General features: G+C 46.2%; 1 protein-coding gene across 3 annotated transcripts in view; it reads right to left on the minus strand.

Annotated features, from left to right (window-relative positions):
- Window positions 1-2,067, minus strand: part of EBF2 (early B cell factor 2) — a 180,462-nt gene extending 178,395 nt beyond the window's left edge. For all 3 annotated transcript variants that reach the window (XM_015593282.1, XM_006916957.1, XM_006916958.1), the window contains exon 1: window positions 1,937-2,067. In XM_015593282.1, coding sequence (XP_015448768.1) covers window positions 1,937-2,067 — 131 coding nt within the window. The remainder of the gene's footprint in view (window positions 1-1,936) is intronic.
- Window positions 2,068-23,676: the final 21,609 nt, after the last annotated feature.

Genomic DNA, 23,676 nt, shown 5'->3' on the forward strand with positions numbered 1-23,676 from the left:
CTCTTCCGAAAAGCTGCGACCAGGACAGTGGCAGGGCAGAATCTCAGCGACCAGTATTAGGGATCGCGGGCCACCGCGAACGGCCTTATGCTGGGGACCCTGAACCCAGAATTGCTGAGCTTGGAAAAGCCAAAATGTTATTAAAAGGAAAAGAACGTCTTCGGCTGGGCCCGAAGGGATCCCTGCTCCAATCGCATCTCCGGGCGGCGCCAGCCAAACCCGCTGACCACGAAACCCATGTTGGAGGACCCATGAGGCGCCCTCGAGCGTATGGTGCGCGTGCACACACCTCCCTCCCCACCTGGGGTGGCCGCGGACAAACCGGCCGCCAGATCACCTTTAACGGGAGAGTCGGGGCCCAGGTGAGAGCGCAGATGGCCAGAGCTGCCCCGCGGCGCAGCGGTCTCTGGGCCTCGCGCCCTAGGGCGCGAGCACTTTTCACTCTTGAAAGGTGAATTTTTGCTAGAATCCCCCCATTCGAGCTGCCTGTTCCAACTTTAATAGGTATCTGATCCGGGAAAAGGAGGAAAGTAGGGGCAGTGTCTTTAAGGAGCTCTGCTAAGGAAATGAGCCGCGGAGCCGGTTCTGCGGAACTGCCTAATGTCCCTCGGCCCGCAGCCCAGCGAGCCCCCAAACGGCTGCGGAGAGCCGTGGCCGCGGTGCGAATGCGGTCTGCCGGAGGGATCCGGGCGTGTCCGGGTTCCAGCGGGGGGTAGGGAGCCGCCGCCCTCCCTGGTCTCCCGAGCGGTGCGACTTTTGCTTCCTCTCCTCCAAGGGTGACGGCTGGTTCGCTCTACCCGGGACGTGGCCTGCTAGGAAAGGAGGAATTTCTCGGCGGGATGTCGGGACTTAGAAGGGGATGACCAAGAGAGCAGATAGGAAGACAAGAGTCGTGAGAAGAAGTTCGTGGGCTCTTTAGGGGTAAGGGGCCTTTCTCTCGCAGACAAGGTCGTGGAGACCACAAATCTCAGCTCAGCGGTGGTGATGAGGGAGGGGGACCAGAACATCTTCGCGCGGTGGTACCCTGGACAAGGCGTTTACCATCTCAGCACGCGGACGCTTAGGAACAGTCAATTTCAGAGACTAGCAAAACTAGAGGCTGGTGATCCCCGTATTTGCGGCCGTCTTCTCTGCTCGCCTTTCTTCTTCTGCGGCTCCTTCTACTGTTACTCCTTCGTCTATTCTCTTTAATCTCTTCTCTCCCCTCACCCCGCCTCCGTGCGTCTGGCCCACTGTTTTATCTCTGCGCGCGGAACCTCCAGCATGCCCCCTCCCAGAGCTCCGGGCCGCTTTGCCTTCCTAGGCAGCTGCTCCGGCCTCTCCGGCTCCTATCGCCGCCGCCGCCATCTGCCCGCCGGGCTCCGGGCCTCCAGGAATCTACCCGCAAGATGCGGCAGGAGAGGCGCTCGCAAGCGGCGCGGCGGAACCCAGGAGTGGCCCGGAAGCCGGTTCTCCTCTGCCCGCGGCTGCTGCCAGCTCCGGTCCTCATGCTCCGCTCTGGACCCAGCCCACCTCGCAGGACTAGGGGCTAAGCTGCGAGGCGTTGGATGCTACTTTATTTGTCCTCCCAAAGAATGGTCTGTGGGAAAGGAGTAGGGGAGAAACGCAACGACCCAGGCAGTTCAGAAACTCGAGTGTTGGCTGCGGGGTAAGTGTTCCCCTGACTACAGCGACCTTCCAGCCCGAGGGCGATCCCCAGCGCACGGGGCCAGGGAGACAGATTGGGGGAGAAAGAGATAGAGCGAGCGAGCCGGGGGTGGGGGCACAGAGAGACAGTGAGAGCGAGAGCGAGAGAGGGAGAGAGAGGAAGAGAGAGAGAGAGAGAGAGGGAGAGAGAGGAAGAGAGAGAGAGAGAGAGAGAGAGAGAGAGAGAGAGAGAGAGAGAGAACGAGCTAGAGACTTTAAGAGCATAATAATTGTGCGGCCGGCTGGTTACCTCTGCGCCGCGACATTGGCGTCCACCACGCCGACATTCCGGACCCAGGACCTGACCGAATCCATCTCGGCGCCCAGCGATTTCTCTTTCAGAGCTGGTCCTCTTCCTAAAGTATCTTGAATCCCAAACATTTAAAAAGTCTGATCTACTGTCTCTTTAAAAATAAGAGTTACAACACTGTCCTTACTGTTCTCAACGCTGTCACCAAACCGTTTCCTCCAAAGCAATCCAAAAAAGGGGGAGGGGGTGGGAATCAAGTGCTGAAGTTTGAGTTTCTCTTGGGGAGGAAAAAAATAACCCGTCCTTTGCTTCAGGCGTGAGATGCGGACTGATGTAGTTAAAGTTTGGGTTTTATCCTCCGCAAGTTCAGATCTGCCGCCTCAGGCCCTCTGTCCTAAGTCTCTCGCATCCTTCCAGCGGCAGCGCTGCCTCCAGAAAGTGATCACAATTTTGAAGCATCACCTGTTCTGGGAGAAACGGGAGGAGATTGATGGCTGCCTAATCTCTCCCGTTTCTCCTGGTTCCCCCCTCCCTCCTGCTCCTCCCTACTGCTCCAATTTAGAAAAAAAAAAAAAAATCCCCAACAGGATCAGTTGTAAAAGGAAGGGGAAGACCCGGAGCCGAGAGGAGGCGGTGGCTGCCAGCACAGCCGAGCGGGGCTGCAGCCGCTCGCCGGCCCCATGAATGGGTTACTACGGTCCGGGCCTCGGGAGGCGGAGCCGCGGCCCGATAAGAAGCCTCATTTGCATGGACGCTCGGGATTGGTCGGCGCTGGGCAGGCCGGGCCGACGTCCTCAAGCGGCGCGCGCCAGGCTTGGCGTTGCCGGGAGTCCGGGAGGTGAAAGGGGACAGAAAGCTGTGGACGCTGCGTCCTTGGTGTGCGTGCGTGGGATGGGGCCCCAATACCCAGCACTGTAGCAGGGTAGACTGGCCCTGCGGCCTTGGACGCAACCGCTCAGTCCAGACGTGGGAGCGGGAAGCGTGCGCGGATCCTACCTCTGGATGCAGACTTCTGTAGCCTGTCTGAAAGCATATTCATTCCCAGCGCTTGGATCTGTGTGCGTGTTTGTAAAGAAGCGGAGATTGTGACCACATGTCCTTACATTTTGTGCAAATGTTCCCCCAGAATAACCCAGTTCCCTGAACGGCTCTCCCAAATCTCCTGGAGTCACATGGTGACACTTAGATTTTGTGTGCGGTTTACAAGTTGTCGAGATAGGAGGGTGTATGTATGAAAGCGGGGCGGGGGGCGGGGAGGTAGCGTGGGGACGAACAAGGCTCAAGTGCTATTCAAATAAATAGTGTCGAGGAAACAGTCAAGGAGCTAAGGAAAATAACCCCGGGCGGATGCAAGCGAGAGTCGCACTCGTGCGGATGAGAGGTTGCTGACATATCGTGGCAGGCTGAGTGTGAGAGCTGCCTGGAGTAGTCCCGGGAGCCCCCTTCACCCTCCCCACCCAGTTCTCGAAGCCCGGGGGAGCCAGCAAAGGAGCTGCTGAGAGGCAGCGGGGAGTCGCGAAAACTTTGCCCAGGGCGCGCGGTCGCCGCAGTGCCGGCCGCAGGCTGGCCGCAGCTCCGCCAAACAGCTGAAACCCTAGACGGCTTTTTAACTACTCCGGGCAGCACCGCGGTGCCTATTAAAAATCCTCCTGGCTGGGTGTTATTTTCTTGCTTCTCCTTTTGTATTCTGATCTGTGCATAGATCTGCTGCTGAAATCTAGAACACCAGCGCGAAAACAGATTTGAAGACAATGAATGCAAATCTGTGCTCAAAGACCATCTGCCGTGGAAGAGACAAATCAGCTGTTCCGCCGTTCGAGCGACTGCGCCAGAGCTTCCCGGCCTCATTACCGAGAGGGCCCTGGCGAAAGCCTGGATAACATTCAGGAGACTTTCCCCCATTCAAGACTCTAGTTTGAGCGTGAATTAACTCTCGACCAGATTCCTTAGGTGTAGGTGAGCGCTCACAACTGAACTGTGAGAGTTTGCCGCTAGAAGACATAGCGCCTGGCAACTCGTTTGCCTGGGCGTACAGGAAGCTCGCACTTTCAGGAAATGCCGCTCTGCTGAGAAAGGGACCGGTCTCCGCCTCCGATCTACCCCAGGGGCAAACCGCGACCCCAGACATGGAGGCGAATAGCGCTCAGAAAGCGCAGGTCTCTACTGCGGAGATTCGCTTCAAAATATGGGGAGAGGAAGGGTGTGTGGACTCTCTCTGCACAAACCCGGGGTCCAGGGCTTGGGGTAGTTGATGGGGGGGGGAGAGCGGAGGAAGAACGTGAAACCCCTGCCTCAGGGTAGTGCTGATTGTGACACCCTCACCCCATTCGAGCTGCCTGTTCCAACTTGGCCCCTTTATTGGACAAGAGGGGCAGCGGAACAATGAAGGGCGATTGGGCATCAGACTATGAACCGCGACTGTTGTAAAAACCTAGTGAGATAGGAGTTGTCCAAAGAAAAAAGGAGGGCTGGAGTGAACTTTGTAGAGATGAAACTACCCTGTTTCAACTGGGCAATTATCTGTTCTACGCCCATTTTATGGTTATTTTCGGCCCCTGCAAAAACTAAGCGCCTGAGCCTTCTACCGTGACTTGCTCTCTTTATAAATCTCTCAGAACCTTAAGTAATCACCCACCCCATCCTTGTCCGCGGACTGTGCCCAGTGGAGGCAATGCCTCGGGTTCCTTGGCGGAGAGTGTGCAGCAGCCCATGAGTCCCTCAGGATGTGTTGATGAACCCCGTGGCTTGTTTTCAAGGGGCCTCTGATCTGTTGCACCGCGACGCTGCCCTAGAGAGGAACCGAGCTCAGCCCAAGGGGCCGCGGGGCAGCAGTGGATCCGGATCTGGCCCGGACCGTCTGCCCCTCAGGCCCGGTTGGCTGAGGTTAAAGGGCAGAGCCAGGGTCGAGTACGCTGGTTCTTCTCGCCTGCAACAGCTGCCACCCAAATTATGACCCTCAGGAGGCGAATGAATTGGTCCTTTCTCTCAGCTTCCTGATGTCCGCCCCAAACCAGACGGCCGCGCACTGAGGGCGCCCCCACCCACACCTCCCAGAGACAAGTTCAGGGGCCGAGGTGCCCTGCCGGCAGATAGTTTGGGGGAAGCCTTGGCCTCAGGGCTTTGATCTGGGATAGGGGCAGCAGCACCGCTCCTCGCCGGCTGCTCTAGGAGCGCCAGGAGCTCGGCTACGCAGAGCGCTCGGGGCAAACAGCCGCTGCACTGCTGGGAGCCCCGTGGGCTTTGAGCCGCGGGCACCCAAATTCCCTCTTGACTGGGACAACTTTACGGGCTAGCGCGGGTAAGAGGGCGGAGGGGATGAGCGGAGCGGGAAGCAGCGTTGGGCCCAGCAAGGCGGCGCATCAGGCTCGGGTAGTAGGGAGCGTTTCTGCCAACCGAGTTGGGTTTAATTAGGTTTGTGTAGGGTTTAGGGAGGAGTAGGCGCAGAGTCGGCCACCCGCGCAGAAGGAGCGTTGGTTAGTGACGGAGTGAGCCGCGGCGGCTGCGCCTGGCGGGTCTCTCCCATCTCTGTCGCCTCTGGCTACTCCTCCCGACCCCGCCCTGAACAAACCTTTTTGAACCTGCCCTGAGCCGCGCCGGGGCCCGACGGGCGCAGCTGTGGCCCGGGGTATCCTGGCCTCACGGGAATGCGGAACCCGCGTGCGCCTCCCGGGCTTCGGACCTCGAGCTTCGTTCCGCCGCTAGCCGGAGATGAGAAAAATCCAAGATGAACATTATTAAAATTCTTTACGACAGTCTATTTGCACAAAATCCGGTTGGGTGGTGGCATTCCGTCTTCTTCCCTGTCCCCTCCTTTGTTCACTCTTCCCAGTTAACCCCCGCTTTCCCCCTACCTCCGCTTATGTTTCACATCTGCACCTCAGTGTTTAATTTCCTCCAGATTGGTTTTAAGGACCCTTTCCCTAATCTCGTTCAGTCCAGTCTCCTGGGCGCCTCGTCTCTGCTCTGGGTCAGAGGTTCGGAAATTTTTCTTTAAAAATTTCTCTCCGGCCTCGTTCTCCTCCAGCAGAGCCCTGGGGTGAAATCAGGTGTGAGAACACCCCCGTCCCATACAACCTGACCTTTACCCCCACCCTCAGACACACACATCGCAGCGCCTGGGTCTACGCAACCCAAAGAATAGAGCCTGGCTGGTACCCAGGTATTTCGATCCCCAGGGACAGTCTGTCTGCATTTTGTAAACGAAATAAGTGATCGTCCCCGTAAGCCTCTCTTCGGACGTGAATTTTCCAATTTGTTTGTTTTAACTGGAACCTTTGCTTTTTATTCGTCTGAGTAGAAATATATAAATGGATTTGCTCCCCAACTCACAATCCTGAGGGCAATTTAGCCCGCAACTCTTCGTGAAATAATTTTTTAAATATCCAAATCCACTAACACCCGCTCCAAGTTTCAATTTTTGCATTTTTCTTACGGAAACTGCACTTGTATGCTCCATACCTGAGAATTCCCTAAAGAGGGAGGAGGAAAGAAACTATTCACAAATGCACGACAAACATATCAGGAGTACTCCGCCATCCATACTGAACAGTTTGTCCCCTTTTAGGACAATTTGGTAAGAAGTTAGATTCTCTTCTTCATTTTTCTTTTTCTTTTTTACGCAGTGAAAAGGATTCGAGCCAGAAGGGCTGCAGAACACTGAGGCATGGAAGAACGTTTTGTAGACACACGATGTTGCACCCAGGCCAGTTGAGTCACTGCAATGACTCAAATTACCCAAAATGGACTGAAGGAGCTAGAGTTGGCTCTACCCTAATCCTTGGCAACTCCAGAAAGTGTCTTCTTCCTCTTTCCTTTTTCTTCTCTACCTGCTCCCTCTCCCATAAGTATCCTCCTGAAAAACGCCCTTCCTTCCCATTCCCTTATTCCAGGTGCAGAGTGAGCCAGGGAGCCAGAGCCGAGTCAGAGACGCGGAAAGGTCACGAGAACAAATTTTCGAAGGAACCGGCTCATCTGAGGTTTGGAGCCGGGACATTGGAGCTGGGCCCGCGAGCAGCCGTGTAATAGCGCCCCAGAGGTATGTGCGTTTGAGGGCAGGTGATCAGTAGAGAGGGAAGTGCCTGGTGCAGCCTCCACACGAACGGGGGTTGGGAGGTCCTGACTTCCTGAGTGAGTGGGTGGTGTGCGCGTGAAGCCCCGAGGTGGGCTGTGCTGGGGGTTCACGGGCCAGTTGCAGTCACTTCCAGGTACCTGTGCAAGAAGATTGGTGGCATCTTCGTCAGTACACTACTTAAGGCGCAGCGATTTAGAGGCAAATTAACCCGCATTAAGAGACCTGATCGAGTAGGTCCCCGCGCAAGATAAGGGACAAACGAACGGAGGCAGGATGTTCACCCAACACTCCTGGCTGCCAGGCATTGCCACATACTTTCTCACCCTAAACTTGACAGCAGCACTTTAAGTGGGATTTATTTGCCCCCATTTTCACTTTGCTGTACAAAGTGAAGACGGGAGATGACAGGTGGCATCTCAGCTGATAAATAGGAAACAAAGACCCACGTCAGTGTACCACTTGCAATCCATTACAATGGCATGCAATATAAGGCCTTTAACCAGAAAAAGTTCAGTGTGACTTTTGCCCTCCTATTCTTTTTTGGTTTCTCAGCTCAGTTGAGGGGAACGATAACTGAATATCTCCTCTGAAATGCCCCCCTATTTTCCTGGTGATGCCTGCCCCCGCCAGCCGGCAGGGGAAAGCCCTTGGGACCTCCCAGCTCCCTCCCGGCTCGCGGCGGAGGTGTGAGCGATGTGTTGATTATTCATATTTTTGCCGAGCGTACACTCCGCTGCGGCCGGCGCCGCCACATTTCACATGTACGCTCACGTACACACATGTACGCGCGCTCACCCCGACCGGTGCTCACACAGCGCTCTATGCACGTGAGGATTGCGCTGCCCATCCCCAGAGGTCGTCCTCTTTGGATAGGGAAGGGGTGACAAAAGGCTCCCACTCACCCCTCCACAGGTCGCCTCTTCCTCCAAGCCCTCAGAATCACTCCCTTGGCTTCCAGATCCAACTTTCTTCATAATACACTTGTCTTCCCAGTTCCTCTCTCCCTGGGTGCACGCGCGCACCTGGGGGGGGGGGAGCAGGGGGAGGGCAGCTACAAATATGGTACCAGCTAGATTATCATTCCATATCACACTAGGCAATCTCCTCCTCCAATATAACACACACGACCCTACCGTCGCCTCCACCCACACCACACATCCAAGGGGTGGCAAGAGAGAAAACTGGGAATCGGCCCTTGAGTAACATGTATGTTTTCCAGTTGTCTTTAACGGTGTAAACAGGACTTCTAACTGTGGGATCCCCTCAAACACTGCCCGAGGCCTAGAAATTCCATTACTGGCTGATGGGAACCCCCCGCCCCTCACCTTCAAGGAGCGGAGCACGCGTTTCAGAGCGGGCGGGTGTGAGTCGCACAGGTCGTGGCGCCTGGGGAAACCTCAGAACAAGCTAGGAAAAGAGTTAGCTCGCCGGGCTGGACAGCTCCGTCCCAACCTCCAAGGGGCGACATAACTCCCACTTACTCTGGTTCCCCGAAGGAGAGCAGACGAGGGCACCGGACTTGGGGATCACCTGTGTGCGACAGTCCCAGGAGCTAGAAGCTCCATGAGCAGTGTTTTGAGCAATGCTGGCCGCGCCACATAGGGGGCACTGGACCAAAGGCGGTGAAACACAACTCTCGCGCTTTCTGCTCTGACCCAGGGCAAGGTTCCGCGCTCCATTTGTTCCTGCACCGTGGGGCAGCGTCACCAGGAGAAACTCTTCCATCTTTGGAGTCCGCAGGCCCAGGTCAGAGCTTCGCATTTACTAGCGAGGTCTGGAGCATTTGATCTGACTCCTCTGAGCCTCAGTTTCCTAACAGGAAAAATAGAGGTGTTATTCCTCTGAACCTCGGTCTCCTTACGGGTAAAATGGGGATATTATTCCCCCAGAGCTGCACTTACCTTCCAGGTAAGAAAAATAGCTTAGGTGAAAGTATTTGGCGCGTAGTAGGTGTTCAATAAACGCTTGTTTCCCTTCACCATCTGCATCTTTAAAACGAGCATGATATTTGCTTATTGCACCTCACTAGGTCCTGTGAGTCTCCAATGAGAATGGTGTTCTGCCACCCCCACCCCACCTCTCCTGTGAGTTCCTGGAGGCGGGAATTCTTACTAACTTGTCTTTATAGCCCCTTAGGCCTAGCACGGGGCTGGTTGGCGCAGTGGGCGCTCAGTAATTTTTTATTTATTTATTTATTTTAACATGGATGTATGCCTAGGAAAGTGCTTTGGAGCCTGTTTGGTGACCGCAGGTCTCAGAGGGCAAGGAGTGGGGCCCTTTGCCGGGGAGCGAATGAGACTTCCTAGGAGCCTGCCTTTGGGGCTCAGCGAGACCTTTTCCCGCCCGCGAAAGAGAGTGCGAGTAGCTGTGGGACAGCGCAGGCGGGCAGGCGCACTGCGCGGAAATCACCAGAGAATTGAAGAAAATCTCAAGGAGTTCTGGAAACATTGGTGACAAACACCAGGTGATTGGCGGTTCACAGGAGAGCGGGAGCCCCTCCCTGCCCTGCTGTCTCCGCAGGAGACGCGGGTCTCCTTGCACGATGGGTATCCGTCTCCGCAGAGCTGAACTGCCGGAGCAGCGCTTTCCAGGACTCGCGTTAAACGAAGCTGAAGGACAACGAAGCAAAGAAGAAAAAGAACAGACGGAGCGAGTCAGGAGGTCACAGGAATGAGGGGGTGGAGGACTGGAGCAAGCGAGAGCTTCCAAAATTTTGTATTCCATAGGACCAAAGCCTGACTCCTAGAAGCCCCTTTTTAACTGAACATTTTATGCAAAGGCAATGCACGTTTACTGCTGAAAAAATATATAAAAACAAACAAAATCAACAAAAAAGAAATCCATATCTAGCCCTAATCTCATTAACATAAAAAAGATATTGTTCATATTTAGGTAGCTTTTCTCCCAACTTTTCTTTTATGAACATTTCCACATACTGATTTGTAACCTTTAGGCTCACTTAATATGGCATATTAAATATTTTCCTCCAGTTATATTTAATATTGTCATAGTATTTCATTACCTAGAAAAGATATACTACTATAAATTGTTTAACTAGTCTGATAGTGTTGAACATGTAAGTTGCTTCTAATTTTCACCATTATAAACAACACTGTGATGAACATCTTTGTAGCTGTAGCTTTCCACATGCTGTGATTCTTTCCTTGAGAGAAAGTCCTAAAAGTAAATTTGCAAAATCAAAGCTATACATGTTTTTAAGCCTTTGATAGAGATCGACACATTGTCCTCTTGAAAGACTAAATTTACAATCTTTTACCCCACTCCAACCTTCCTTAATCCTTGAATTATCTTATTTTAAATTTTTTCCAATTTGATAGATTAGAAATGTCTTTTGGTGTTTTCATTTGTATTTTATTTCTATTTCATGAATTTCTAGTAAGGATAAATTGTTTTTCATTTGTTTCTTGGCCACCATACATCTTTGAGGAGTTGCGAGTTCTTATTTTATTAAAGATATTGCATTTTAATTTATCATACGTGCTAGAAATATTTTCCACAATATTTGCCTTTAATTTTTTAGGGTAATATTTTTGGCAGCAGATATAGATGTATTTCATTTAGAACATTTTCGTGTGCAAGTAACAAAATAAATGAGTAACAGCAGCTTGGTTAAGTAATAAACATATTTTATTACCTGATATAACAAAATGTCTGGAGGTAGATGGCCCCAGATTAGGTGTAGCACTCACTAATCCCATAAACCACCCTGATTCTTTTGTCCTTCATCCCACCAGCCTTTGCATGTTATTTTCAGTCTCTTGTTTATTGTCTCATGGTGGTAAGATGGTTGATGCAGCAGCAGACATCATAGCACACATTCAAGGCAGAAAGCAAGAGTAACAGAGGTACCAGAAGACACTGCCCTTTTGTATAGCAAAGTAAAAGCTTTCTAGAAACAACCCTTAGGTCTCCTTTGCTATAACTAAGTCACATAAGCTATTTATGGTCAGCCGGGTAACTGAGAAAGCAAATACTCACTTTTTCATCCTCTGTGTAACAGTTCTCAGAGATGGAGGTTGAGAATGGCAGCTGGATTAGGCAATCAATCAAGCCCACCACACACACACCAAAAGATGTCTTTAATTATGGTTAAATCTATTTATCTTTTCTTTTATAACATATGTTGTTAAACTCATTTATCGTTTATAATATCCATCTATTCTTTTATAATATTCTCCTTTTTTTGTCATTCTCAGGTAATCCCTCCCCATTCCAAAATAATTTAAATATTGACCTATATTTTTGTATAATTTCTTTATCCATCAAAAAATTTTTCCTCAATAAAGAGATTTGTCTCTTGTGGGCTTGGTTGCACTTTCAACTTTCAATAAGCACCAAAACTGCAGAAGACTAATTTAAATATAAGTTTAGTTATAGATACATTTAAATATTTAATTCATTTATTCTTTTATTCAAAACATATTTGCTGTTTATATATCAACTATATGCCATCTGGAATTTATTTTGGTTTGTGTTATAAAGTGGAAATCAAACTTCTGTCACCAAATTGTTACTTGTACCAAGAGCATTTATGAAATAACCCATCATTTCCCCCGAATGTAAAATGTCACTATATGTACATACATATGTATATCTTAAAAAAATAGTAAAATTCTAAAATTATAATTGGAAATTTATGACATATTTAGAAACTAAGAAAACCACATGCTCCATAATTTGTTTATTTTCTTGTATGTACTACAGTAAAATTTGACAGTATTCTTCACAAAGGTCTAGCAAAAATTTTGTTTAAATATTCCTAGGTAGTCTGTGAATATATTTTTTCTTTTATAGTTCCTAACTAATTATTATTTAAATATACGGAAGTTGTTTATTTTTTATGCAACTGTCATCTTACTTACTCCTTATTATTGTAGTTATTGTAGTTTTTTAACGATTCAGTTAGACTTTCCAAATAGACAATTATATCACCTACTAAATAATTTTGTCTCTTTCTATGCAATAAATATGCCTGATTTATTTTACTTGTTTTACCGCATTTGCTAGGACCTCTAATACAATGGCAAATAGTAGAAGTGTTGGAGATAAATCTTGTCTTATACCTGAATATTACAGATATTTTTGTAATATGACATAAATTGTCTATTGTGTCAGAAATTATTAAATAAATATTTATCTTAGCTTACAAATAATTTTGATCACAGATATATATTGAATTGTATCAAATACATTTTTAGTACTTATTAGGGTGAGTATAGAACTTTCTTCCTCTTTCTATTATCGTGAGTAATTATATTAATATATTTACAAATGTTGGCCTATCCTTGCATTACTATAATAAACCCAAGAGGCTCAATCATTTATTGTTTATTACAAATTTATTGAACACTTACCTTGCTGGAGACACTGTGGTGAACAATGTCAAGTTCATGTCTTTGTGGAATTTATATTCCAGTGGGGAAGATGGAAATTAAACTACAGTTTTCTCGTGAATTCTATCATTGCAGGTATGTGATGTATTTGATTACTTGACACCCATCATTTATTCCCACCCCTTATGCCTTCCCGTCCTGGAGAAAGGCTTCTTCGGTGCTCTGTGGGTCATTCCTAAGGCTCTGCCTAGAGTCTGCCTCTCCAACTCTTCCAATGGCTTTGCAAATTCCAAATTTCCTTTATTAAATCCCTTTCGGCTTATGGTGTTTGGAATAGTTTATATTTCTTGAACCAAACTAGCACATCAAATTTTGGTATCAGGGTTATAGGAACTCTGTAAAAATAATCTCTATCCTTTCTTATATTCAAGATTAGTTTAAATAGATAGGATCTTTTTTAAAAAAAAAATTAACTGTAGTTGCCTATATGGCATGGAGTCTTTGATAATTTTTCTAGTTTGTTTGATGGTTATTGATTTATTCAAGTTTTCTATCTTTTGGTGAGTACATTTGAGCAATTTTTATTCTTATAGAAAATTATCTAAATAGTTTGTATTTTAAAATGTATAACCATAGAGCTGTACCTCATTTTTTGCTTTAATTTTATTTTCTATATCTGAAATAATTTTTCTCATTTCCATTGTTGCATATTTAAATTGTATGTTCTGTTTTGTTTTTATTCTTCAGGACTATTCCAGCTTACACTCCCAGCAACGATGCACCAAAAACTTGGTATTATCAGACTTTCTAATTTTGGCCAATCTGATGGTCCGAAGTTATCTTATTTGTTCGTTTGCTGGTAGAGTTGAATGTCTCTTCAACTATTTTTAGCTATTGAGTCCCCCTTCAGTTAAGCACTTCTTCATAGCATTGCTCATTTTCCCAATGGATTTTCAGCCTTGGAGATTGTTGTTGCTAATACTTCTTGCTGCCGCTGTTACTGTTGCTGTTACTGTTGATTTGCAGGAATACCTTGTTTGTTGAGAGGTTAATCTATTGTCAGTATTAGATGTTACAAATGTTATCTCTTCATCTTTCATTTGTCCATAAATTTGTCATTATTATCCTTTTTTGATTAGAAATACTTCATTTTTATACAGTCAATTCCACTCATTTTTGTGCTTTGGGTATTATTTAAGAATTCTTTCTGTATCTCAAGACCACAAAGAAATACCCTTATATTTATTATATATTATTGTTTTATCTTTAATAATCATGTACTTACTCTCTCTTGTATCATGGTCTAAGATAGTGGTCCAAATTTTGTTTTCTCCCTTGAGTGAACTGCTTTCGTGATGGTTACATTGTTATATGGTGTGAAAAAAAATTGTCCCATTTGGTTAGGGACAGAATTTCTGTATGTATGTGATGTAATTTATAATTCTTTTTGAGAAGTGATGGGAATTCTTGAGCAATTTTTTGTTAGACTTTACTGAGATTAAGAGCACCTTCTGAGAAGTTGTGGGTCTTGAGAGGAATCTGATAATCTTAATGGTACCCATTTATTGTACCTTCTTTGTTCTATAAATTTCTTTTCCAAGAGAAAAGTCTCTGAAAGGACTAGCTCAGAACACTATTCCTTTATGGCAAGTTTAAAATAAAACTTTGACATGAGTTTGTAATCTTTTTTTTTTTCCCAGAAGATTTGCTTTAACAAGTTTATACAGTCTTTAGCTCTTTATTTAAATTCACTTCTCAGTTGATCAGAGAACCTTTTTGAGTAATTTTGGGGAAAATTATATATGGATATTATCAATTTTTACAACAATATCACTGACTCCATTACAGCTCTGTTTGGTAAAAATTCCCAAAAAGTATGTAGAATCATTTCACAGAATGCTGACATTTAGTGTTAGTTTCTAGTGAATTCTCTACTCTCATTGTGATGATGATTACTTAAAAGTTGTTTTAAAGTGTTATTTTTAAGTGATTCTAGTTCATCAGATTGAAATTCTTTCTCTCTCTCTCTCTCTCTCTCTCTCTCGCCTCCATTAGCTCTGTTTGGTAAAAATTCCCAAAAAGTATGTAGAATCATTTCACAGAATGCTGACATTTAGCGTTAGTTTCTAGTGAATTCTCTACTCTCATTGTGATGACGATTACTTAAAAGTTGTTTTAAAGTGTGTTATTTAAGTGATTCTAGTTCATCAGATTGAAATTCTCTCTCTCTCTCTCTCTCTCTCTCTCTCTCTCTCTCTCTCTCTCTCTCTCTCCCCTATACACTATCTTTCTAATATTTTCACATTTATTATGATAACTCAATGTTAACTAGGACAGTGATCTTTTATCTAGGGTCTCTTCTGCCCTCGTTAGGGCCAGCCTCTGCAGTGCCCACCCTGGGTTTTAGAGACATCCTCAAACAGATGACTATTATGAGCGCAGGAACAGTCAGTCCCCTCACCCTAAGAATCTCATTGTACCCACAGCATAACTCTGGGTCGCATTTAGAGCTGAGAGCTTCCCCACTTCATCTCCAGTCCCCTCTGCTTTGAGTTAGGGCTGGTGGGGTGACTGCCACCGGTTGCTGGGTAGTTTTGCATCTGAAGAAAATGTATGAAATGAATGTGAAGGAAACACCTGTCTAGGCAGACTGTTCTCTCAATCCAGTCTCACCTATAATATATCTTGGAGAAATTCCTTGAAGTTTATTGTATGAGAATGGCACCTTTCTCTAGTTCCCAGCAATAATATGTCTTTTTATTAGAATATTCTTTTGGCAATTTCAATAGGAATTTTGAACATGGGCTCAGAGGACTGGAATCTCTTACTCAGTTCTGTATCCCTAACACCCAGTAAAATATAATAAGTGTAAAGAATGTGTGTGATTAGATGAGATGAATTTGATGAATTATGATCATATAATTTATAGTCTAAATCAGGACCCTTTGGGAATTAAAAAAGGTACTGACCAGATGGGTCACCAGATTAGCAGGAGTAAAATAGGACTGTCCCCAGAAAACTGGGATATATGATCACTCTATGCGTAAGGGAAATGAGGGAAAAGAGAAAAAATAGTAGTGTGAAAGAATGAGACAGGAAAATAATGGGCTTGGATTCCCTGGAGAACCAATTCTGAGATGGAGACTAGGATGCAGGAAGTTGATTGAGGAATGCTCTTGTCAACAGTAAATGAGGGGGCGTGAGAGAAGTAAGATTGGGCAGAGGGAGAAGTTAATTTTGATGGGCCACAGGGAACTCTGAAACTTGAATGGCCCTTCAGAGATATCCCGAATCAAGGCAAGGAGGCTGTGCCTTTGTACTTCAGCATCAAGTGGTCATGGGATCTGTAGTAACAATGGGAAGGTGGTATAATGTTGGATGAGGCAGCTTCCTCCCATGGAGGTCAATTCCCTCAGAGAGATGCAGCTGTGACCTTCGCCATGTTTCTCAGCCTTATGTGTTCTATCTATTGGGACTGCAATGCCACATAATGGCATTGATTAAGGAAGCATACTGAGTCTCGAAGCTGGCACCTCAATCATGCTGTCAGGCTAGCAATTTCTGGGTGGTGGGATATATGAAAGGGCTAATGGATCCCTGCTCAGGTGCCACTGCCACACCTTCTTTGTTGGAAAGTGGGTCCTCTGGATTCACTTTTGCAGGATCCCATGTTGATGGATCAGTACTCTAAACAATCAGGATTGTTCTAGCTTCAGCACTATAGGCAAGAAACTCCAATTAGGTGTTTGTTCTGGTCAAGACGAATCACCAAGTGGTAGGTTGGTCTACTGGAGGGGTGCTGCTGTCCAAGAGCTCAGCAGTGGTCTGTTGCTGGCAGGTTGGACATCTGGCAGCAGCAGTGGTCAGTCTTTGTGAATGAGCCTTCATGCTGTTGGGCCCCTGTGTCTCTGCCACTATGTCTATGTTGTTCATGGGTTCCTTGTGTCAGCACTGTGGTAGTCGGGTAGTCGGGTACAGAGGCTGGCTGATGACAACAGTCATGTTTGGTTGTTAAGTGACTCTTTGCTGGTAGATGCTCTGTGGTGTGTGTCAACATGTGACACAGAGATATTCATACTTCATACCCACTCCAAGGGGTTCAGCTACCTGCCTCTTTCCCAGTCTTTTTTATCCCCATTTTTCTCCTTCAAGGCTCTGACAAACCAGCCATTTGCTACTGCTTGCTAGTCCATATATATTCTCATTTTAGAGCCTCATTTTCTCCTACACAAAATGAATGACCTGTTACAATTCCCAAAGCATTTCCCATCCAGAGGATTCTCCCTGCCATGGGTTTTCAAGGCCACCCCCGAGTGAGGCAATAAGGAAGCTGTAGCACATTTTTGACATACACCACATACCATGCCAATCCACCTGTGAAACACCTGGCCTTTTTCCTCCTCCATCAGCCAGTCATAAGGAACCATGCAACCCCATGCGGCCAGAGGCATTTGCTAGAGGAGAGGCACTGCTACAAAAGCAGTTTGGAGATTTGGAGGTGTAGAGGTTCGGCCACGGATACATGCAGCTTTCTGATGCTCTCTGGCTTTGCACACGCCCAGCCCCAGATATACCACTTCCATCTCACAATACATTGCTGCTGGGGCCTCCAGACCTTAGGACTTGGTGTGTCTGACAGAATCCAGCTCATAACAGGCAGTTCTGGCTGCCTCAGCACTTGATGTCTCATGATCAGTTGCTCTATCTCTACTAGGGTCCAGGAGCCTTCCAGGAATTATTTTTCAAACATATAGTTCTCTTTTGGCAATGGCCTGGACTGGCTCTAGAACTCTAAGCATCTATATTGTGATTCTTTTATTGGGGCATTTCATAAACTTGCCCTGTTATCTTTTGACACTACAGATACCTCTAATTCCATAGGGTCTATTGGATCATAAGACCCAAGTATTGTAACCACTCGAACCTCAGCCTGGACCCAAACTCTTTCCTGCTCTGGGCACTGCCAGAGTTGGCAGTCAATGGGAAGCAGTATTCCTAGGTAAGGAATATATTACTTTCAGAATCTGAGCCCATTGGGCATTGCGCTTCTTTCTTAGTGGTGAGAGGTGCATCTTTATTTTGAAAAGGATGTCCTAGCATGGTCTAGGTCACTCGCTGAGCCCTTAAAACTTTACTGTGTGGCAGGCCCCTGAATCCTCATTGGTTTATCTCCCATCTGCTAACAGGCATATGCTTATCAAGGCCTTCAACACATTAGCCACCTCGTGTTCATTTGGTCTGATTAAAGTGATGTCAATACAGTGGACCAATGTGATGTTCAGAGAGATGTCCAGATTGACCCAGTCCCTTCAGCCTATGTTATGACAGGAGATGAGAAGTAAATGCAGTCGTGGGGCAACATCATAAACATAGACACTTGCCTGGCCCTTATGAATGTGAATTGTTTCTGATCCTCCTTTTTAATGGGCAATGGAAAAGAAAACAGTTACTAGATTAATGGCCACATACGGTAGCTAACACCATCTTAAATTATTCTAGAAAAGACACTATAACCAGCACATCAGCTATAATTGGAACTACTACTTGTATTAGTTTGTGGATGTCTGTCACCATCATGAAAGATCTGTCTGGTTTCTGTAGGACCTAGACTGATGTTATTAAATGGAAATGTGATGGGGACAAACCATCCCTTTATCCTTCAGGAATGGCATTAATCTCCTCTCACTGCCAGGATGCGACATTATTTTTTCATTGTTTTTATTTTTTTCCTCTCTCTTATGTAGGGGAAAGGAGAAATTTCAGAGGCTGCTATTTGACCTTCCCCACTACAATAGGTCTCACCTACCAGCTTAGAAACCAATGAGGAGGTTCTTCAAATAACCAAATATGTCCATTCTGATAATACAGAGAGAGACAGGGAAATGACACTAGATGGACGATGGCCACACTGGGCCCACTGTGAGCCAGACCCAGGACTGAGTTCCATATACTCCCAGGCTTTCATATGCGCCTCTCTAATAGGGGGGCCACGATACACTGTGGGTGCCCAGGTATCAATGCCAACTTGGAACTTGAATCCAACAGTCCCTCAAATGTCTGAACTGTCACCTTTTCCCAGGAAACACTTATTCAGATAAATGGCTACAGATTTTTTTCAGAGAAGGACTTTGCAGTGATTATAGACTTTCCACAGTGTTGGGGTCCCTGCTTCTGAAGACTCTTCCTCTACTTCATTCAGTAGGTCCCAGGTCTGAAAATTGCTCAGGTCTGGAAACTAGGCAAGTTATCATGACTTCGATCTGGGTGGCTGCCCTCAGCCTCCGGACCCCCACTCCTTAGTTTCTGTTTATTCTATAGATCAGCAGTGTTGCTGCTCCTCTGCTTGTCCCCCTCAAGATGCCTGTAGTGAGTTCTGGAAATTCAGGCTGGTCAAGGACAAAGATATGGCCACAAGGGGGCAGTAGCACACAACGAGCTTGCTTCAGGCAGCGCTTTGACAGAACTGTAGGCAAGTGGAAAGTCCTCACAGCAGAACTTCCCGAGATGAGGGGGCCACCATCCAGAGGGGAAGAAGGCAAGAGAGCTACCAGGGGAGAGGGGAACAGAGCGGACTGAGGTCTCTAGGACACGTCACTCAGCAGCCCAGTGGGGAGTCTCCAGGTCTCCAAAGAGCAGCAGTGGCTTAAGGTGTTTTAGAGCCCCAGCGTTTGTCTTGCCTATGGCTAGCAGATGTTAGGTGCAGATGATTTGTAGAGTATGCCAAGCAAGAGGGCTTTAAGTGGTTAAAAATCTATTGGGACTACATTTAAAAAAATTGGATACTTTGAATTTAAAATTTTTAGTTTGATTCTAGCGGGCCTTTGGTCTAATGGTCTCAGCTTGCTATGAAGAAGTAAACAACTTAATGGCAATGTACAGGCGCCGTCTTTGGCTCATTTATATAACAGTGCCATGTTCTCTTCACTGCCGCCCCCTGGCTGCCCCTCTGATTTAGCTGCTAATTATCATTGCCTTCATTTGGCCTCGGATGGCTAAGTGCCTCCACTTGGCCTCTGTTATGTAGCCATCTTATCATCTCATTGCTATGGAAGCCCAGTCACTTAACAGCATCCCCTGCCATCTGCCCTGATCAACAGAGGACAGGCCCCTTCAATTTCTCAGTGATGCCAGTGCCCCTCTCATCAGCTTCCCTCTTCCTGCTTCTTGGACAGAGGGCCCTGCAGGTTCTCCCAGGAAACATGGTTGGCTGGTGAGCTTTCCAGCCTTATGTGGCATGCCCTTTTCACTAAAGCTTTCGATTTCTTCTTCCATTGTCTTATACAAACTTGCCTAAGTCATCCTAAGTATATTAGCAATGTCTCCCAGGATCCCAGAGTCCCAGGGCCCAGGGTCCTTGCCAAGGTATTAAATACTGCAGGGTGCCCCCATATTCACAAACTCGCCTCTATGCCCTGCCCGCCTCGATCCAGCGACCTCAGGATTTGTCCTCACCTAAACTATCCTGGGTTCAGCTAGCACGTGGTGCCTACATCCTGAAGCTCCTTCGGGGCATAGCACTCTTCCTCTCTCAGCTGGCCCAGCACTTCCACGGCTGGGCTCTCCTTGGACCCAACCTTAGTTATTGGCCTGATGGACAGGAGGTGAGGTTAAGTCCTAAGAAGGGTGTGTGCTGACTTGAAAGAGTGAGGCCTGTGCATCGTCTTCAAGCATATGGGAAGTCTCAGCCTTTAACAAGGAGGATTGACCACCACTTGAGGACCAGGATGTTACAAGGGACAAGTACTTCAAGATGTTCAAGTGTAAATGTCACCATCCAACCTCTCAGAATCTCATTCTTCCCAATCATGACTCTTGACATCTGGAGTTATGGTAGTGTTATAATTCAGTCCCAGGCTTATCCTCAGTTTTTTTTGCCTTTGGTTTGTAAGATATGAGTATCTTTTTATATACGGTCAAGGAGGCTTCTGGATTCCACTCTGAGATGTTAGCTGGTGATTAAGCTCCCTCCGCCTTTCATTGTCTTCTCCAAGGCATCTTTTGCTCTCAGCAACAGCGATCCAATCACGCTGGTTGTTATTGAACTGAATGTCTGTGTCCCCTCTCTAAATACATATGTGGAAGCCTTAACCCAGCACCTCAGTATGTGGCCTTATTTGGAAATAGGATCTTTGCAAATATAATTAGTTAAGATGAGGTCGTCAGGGTAGGCCCTAATCCAATATAACTGGTGTCCTTATAAAAGGGGGAAAGAAATTTGGACACAGACAGGCACAGGGAGAACACCATGGGAAGACAAAGGCAGAGATTGGGGTAATGTTTCTACAAGTCAAGGATGCCAGCAAACCATCAGAAGCTAGGAGAGAGCCATGGAACAGCTCATCTCTCGTAGGACTCAGAAGGAACCAACCCTGCTGACAGCTTGATCTCAGACTTTCAGTCTCCAGAACTGTGAGACAATACCTTTCTGTCGTTGAAGCCATTCCATTCATGGTACTTTGTTACCCAGCCCTAGCAAACTAATCCAGCAAATTTTCATCAAGTAAACAAACTCAGTTTAGAGAGTCAAGGGGTTGGCAGATTTGGTGTCCCCCTAGCAAGTGGCCCTGTCAAAACTGGAGACCAGAAGGAAACAGTACGACTTCCCCAATCTCATTGGTCTGGTCCATATTGCAGAGCAAAATTCTCTTAACTGTGCCCAAAGTGTGTTAAGGTGAACTGGCCCTGATGAGTTCCTAAGGGATGGATCGCTCTTGGACACTCACCGCTCCTTTTGAGTGCTGTGTGAGAAATGAGACGCCCCTGGAAGGGATGCAAGGATTTATGCTGCAAAAAGAGAGAGAGAGAAGGTAGTAAGGAAGGAAGGAGGGACGGATGACAGGGAGGAAAGAAAGGTGGATGGGAGGGTGGGAAAGAAAAAGACAGACTTTCCTGCTCACGTTTCCAGTCCTTGCCCGAACGTCTGCTGCTGCCTTGGAGAACCAGGTCCTCAGACAGCCCTACAGGGTGGAGTTTGCATACATGCCACATCCCTCTGCTCTCTCCACAGGAATTCATTGAGTGGGTGACATTTGGGGGCAGTGGTTCTGTGAAGCTGAGAGCCAACATGAGTTTCTCGTCTGGAAGGACAAGAAAGGCAGCCTGCACCACATCAGCTACTTCTCCTCTCATCCTGTCCCAGTTTTTCCAGAGAAAGCGCATAGCTCTGTTCAAGTAGCAGAAAGTACCGCTTAGATTTATTTGTTAAGTAACCGTGAAGAACGGGTGATGGTACAGAGCATAGACAATGGAGAACTTAAGCTGTATTCGTGTTGTATGCTCAGAGCACTTTCTTCTCTATTACCCATATTTGACTTTATAACATGCCTGTAAACTGTAGAAAGAAGGATTATTTCCATTTAGCAAATGGAAAGCTGGGTCGTAAAAAAGGTAAAGAGATATGTCAAAGCTGAGCAACTAGCAAAACTAGGCTTAAAAAGTCAGACTTCTTTTAGATCAGTAATTCTATAGATCATCAATGAGTCAGAAACATTGTATTATGGAATAGTGCCTGCCAGCATTTATGTTAAATGCTTATGCTTCTTTATTAGATGTCCAATAGGAAGGTAAGAAGACAACTGGTAATTTTCTAAATCTATTATTTACTAAAGGTATGTTTAGTGTATAAAAGATATACTCATCAGTTTTTATTTCTAAACATTTACAAGCCTTTAAAAGCCTTATGTGTAAAATTTTTGTCCACAACAAATATTGCTAATACCATGATTTAAAAAGGGCAATAAAAGAAATTTTTAGTTATGTGGTTAACTGCGCTATATCAATTTTGTCCTTGTAACTACTTTCTATAAATAAAAAAGAAAATGTGGTCTTGGAGTTTACGGAGTTTATGAATCTATTTTGAGTCTTTTCCAAAGTTAATGGAGAAAGCCAATGTTTCCTCAAACTGCTCTAGCTGATTTGACGGAATAGTAACCAACAGCCAAGAGAAATACAGTTTTGTTCCAGAATGGACTAGGGAGAAGATTTCTCTCACAGCAACCATGCAAATAAACCCTTGCCCACAATTTTATGTCCTAAATGAAATCGAGAAGCGGCATGGCTGTAGTTAAACCACAGCTGGAACACTACACAGTACTAGTCCTGTATTTCTTCACCAAGATGTCCTTGTAGCAACAGCAGACTCCAGCAGACTCCTGAAATTCACTGGCTAGCCACACTGCATTCAAAGTCTTCAGCAAAATTGTTCTCACTTATGCTTTGGGTGACAGATGCCCAATTATGGCTGTGGGTAAATGAGTGACTATAGTCATACTTTAAGATTGCCACCACTCAGGATTTAACTGGTGTGAAAGAAGCCAAAGGTCCATGGAAAATGAAAAGCTTGATGGGTGTATCTGGTAATGATAAAGATCAAGATGGCAATCAAAATGGTAAGAACATCATGCTCCCATGAAGCCACATGGATTTAACCCTTGTTGCACCTGTGAGCTTTTTTTTCCGTCATTATTGCTTATAATACCCAGCCCTTCCAGCCATCTGGAAATGCCCAAGGCTCTGGACAAGAGGCTGCAGCAAGATCCAGGCAAACCCATCAAGATCTATCTCTTACTAGCAATAACATCTTCCCCTACCAAGGGAAGCAGTGCTTAACATTTTAAATATTTTATACCTATTATGGAATAAGACTCTACTAAAAAAACAACAACAACTTTAATCCTCCTTACCTGATCCACAAGTGGGGCAGGAAGCAGAAGGGAGAGGTGGACCTTTTGTACTAAGGGCAATGAGTACTAAGGGGCAATGTGCTGTCCGATATGGTAGCTGTCAGTCACATGTGTCTTTGAGCACTGGAAGTGTGGCTGGAAGACTGAGAAACTGGATTTTCAATTATATTTTATTTTAATTGATTTAAATTTAAATAGCCACATGTGGTAAAACAGCACTGAGTTAGAGGAGGAGAAATAACAGAACCAGAAAAATAGTTGCTGTTTCTCTGCAATCTTTGATGTCAAGTTTTTCATTTGAGTCTCATAACATTGCACATTGGGCCAGATGAGTAGGTAATATTATCTGCATTTTAGTCAGACATAAAAAAGATAAATAGACTCATTTAGAGTCATTAGGTGGTTTATAATGGAAGCAAGCCTCTGACTCACAATTCCTGATAACTAGCTCAGAGCTTTATCCTTCATATCTGTATAATAATGACGACAATAATACATTAACGACATAAGTAATATCACGGACTGCTCGCTACGTGCCAGGAAGCTCCTTGCCTATGGTGCTCGGTGCTTCTCAGTGGTTGTACATTGTGAAGCTCAGAGAAAATGATACTGCAGATATGGCATACCGGAGGC

The sequence above is a fragment of the Pteropus alecto genome, unplaced genomic scaffold (genome assembly GCF_000325575.1).
Source record: "Pteropus alecto unplaced genomic scaffold, ASM32557v1 scaffold166, whole genome shotgun sequence".
NCBI classification, from domain to species: domain Eukaryota; kingdom Metazoa; phylum Chordata; class Mammalia; order Chiroptera; family Pteropodidae; genus Pteropus; species Pteropus alecto.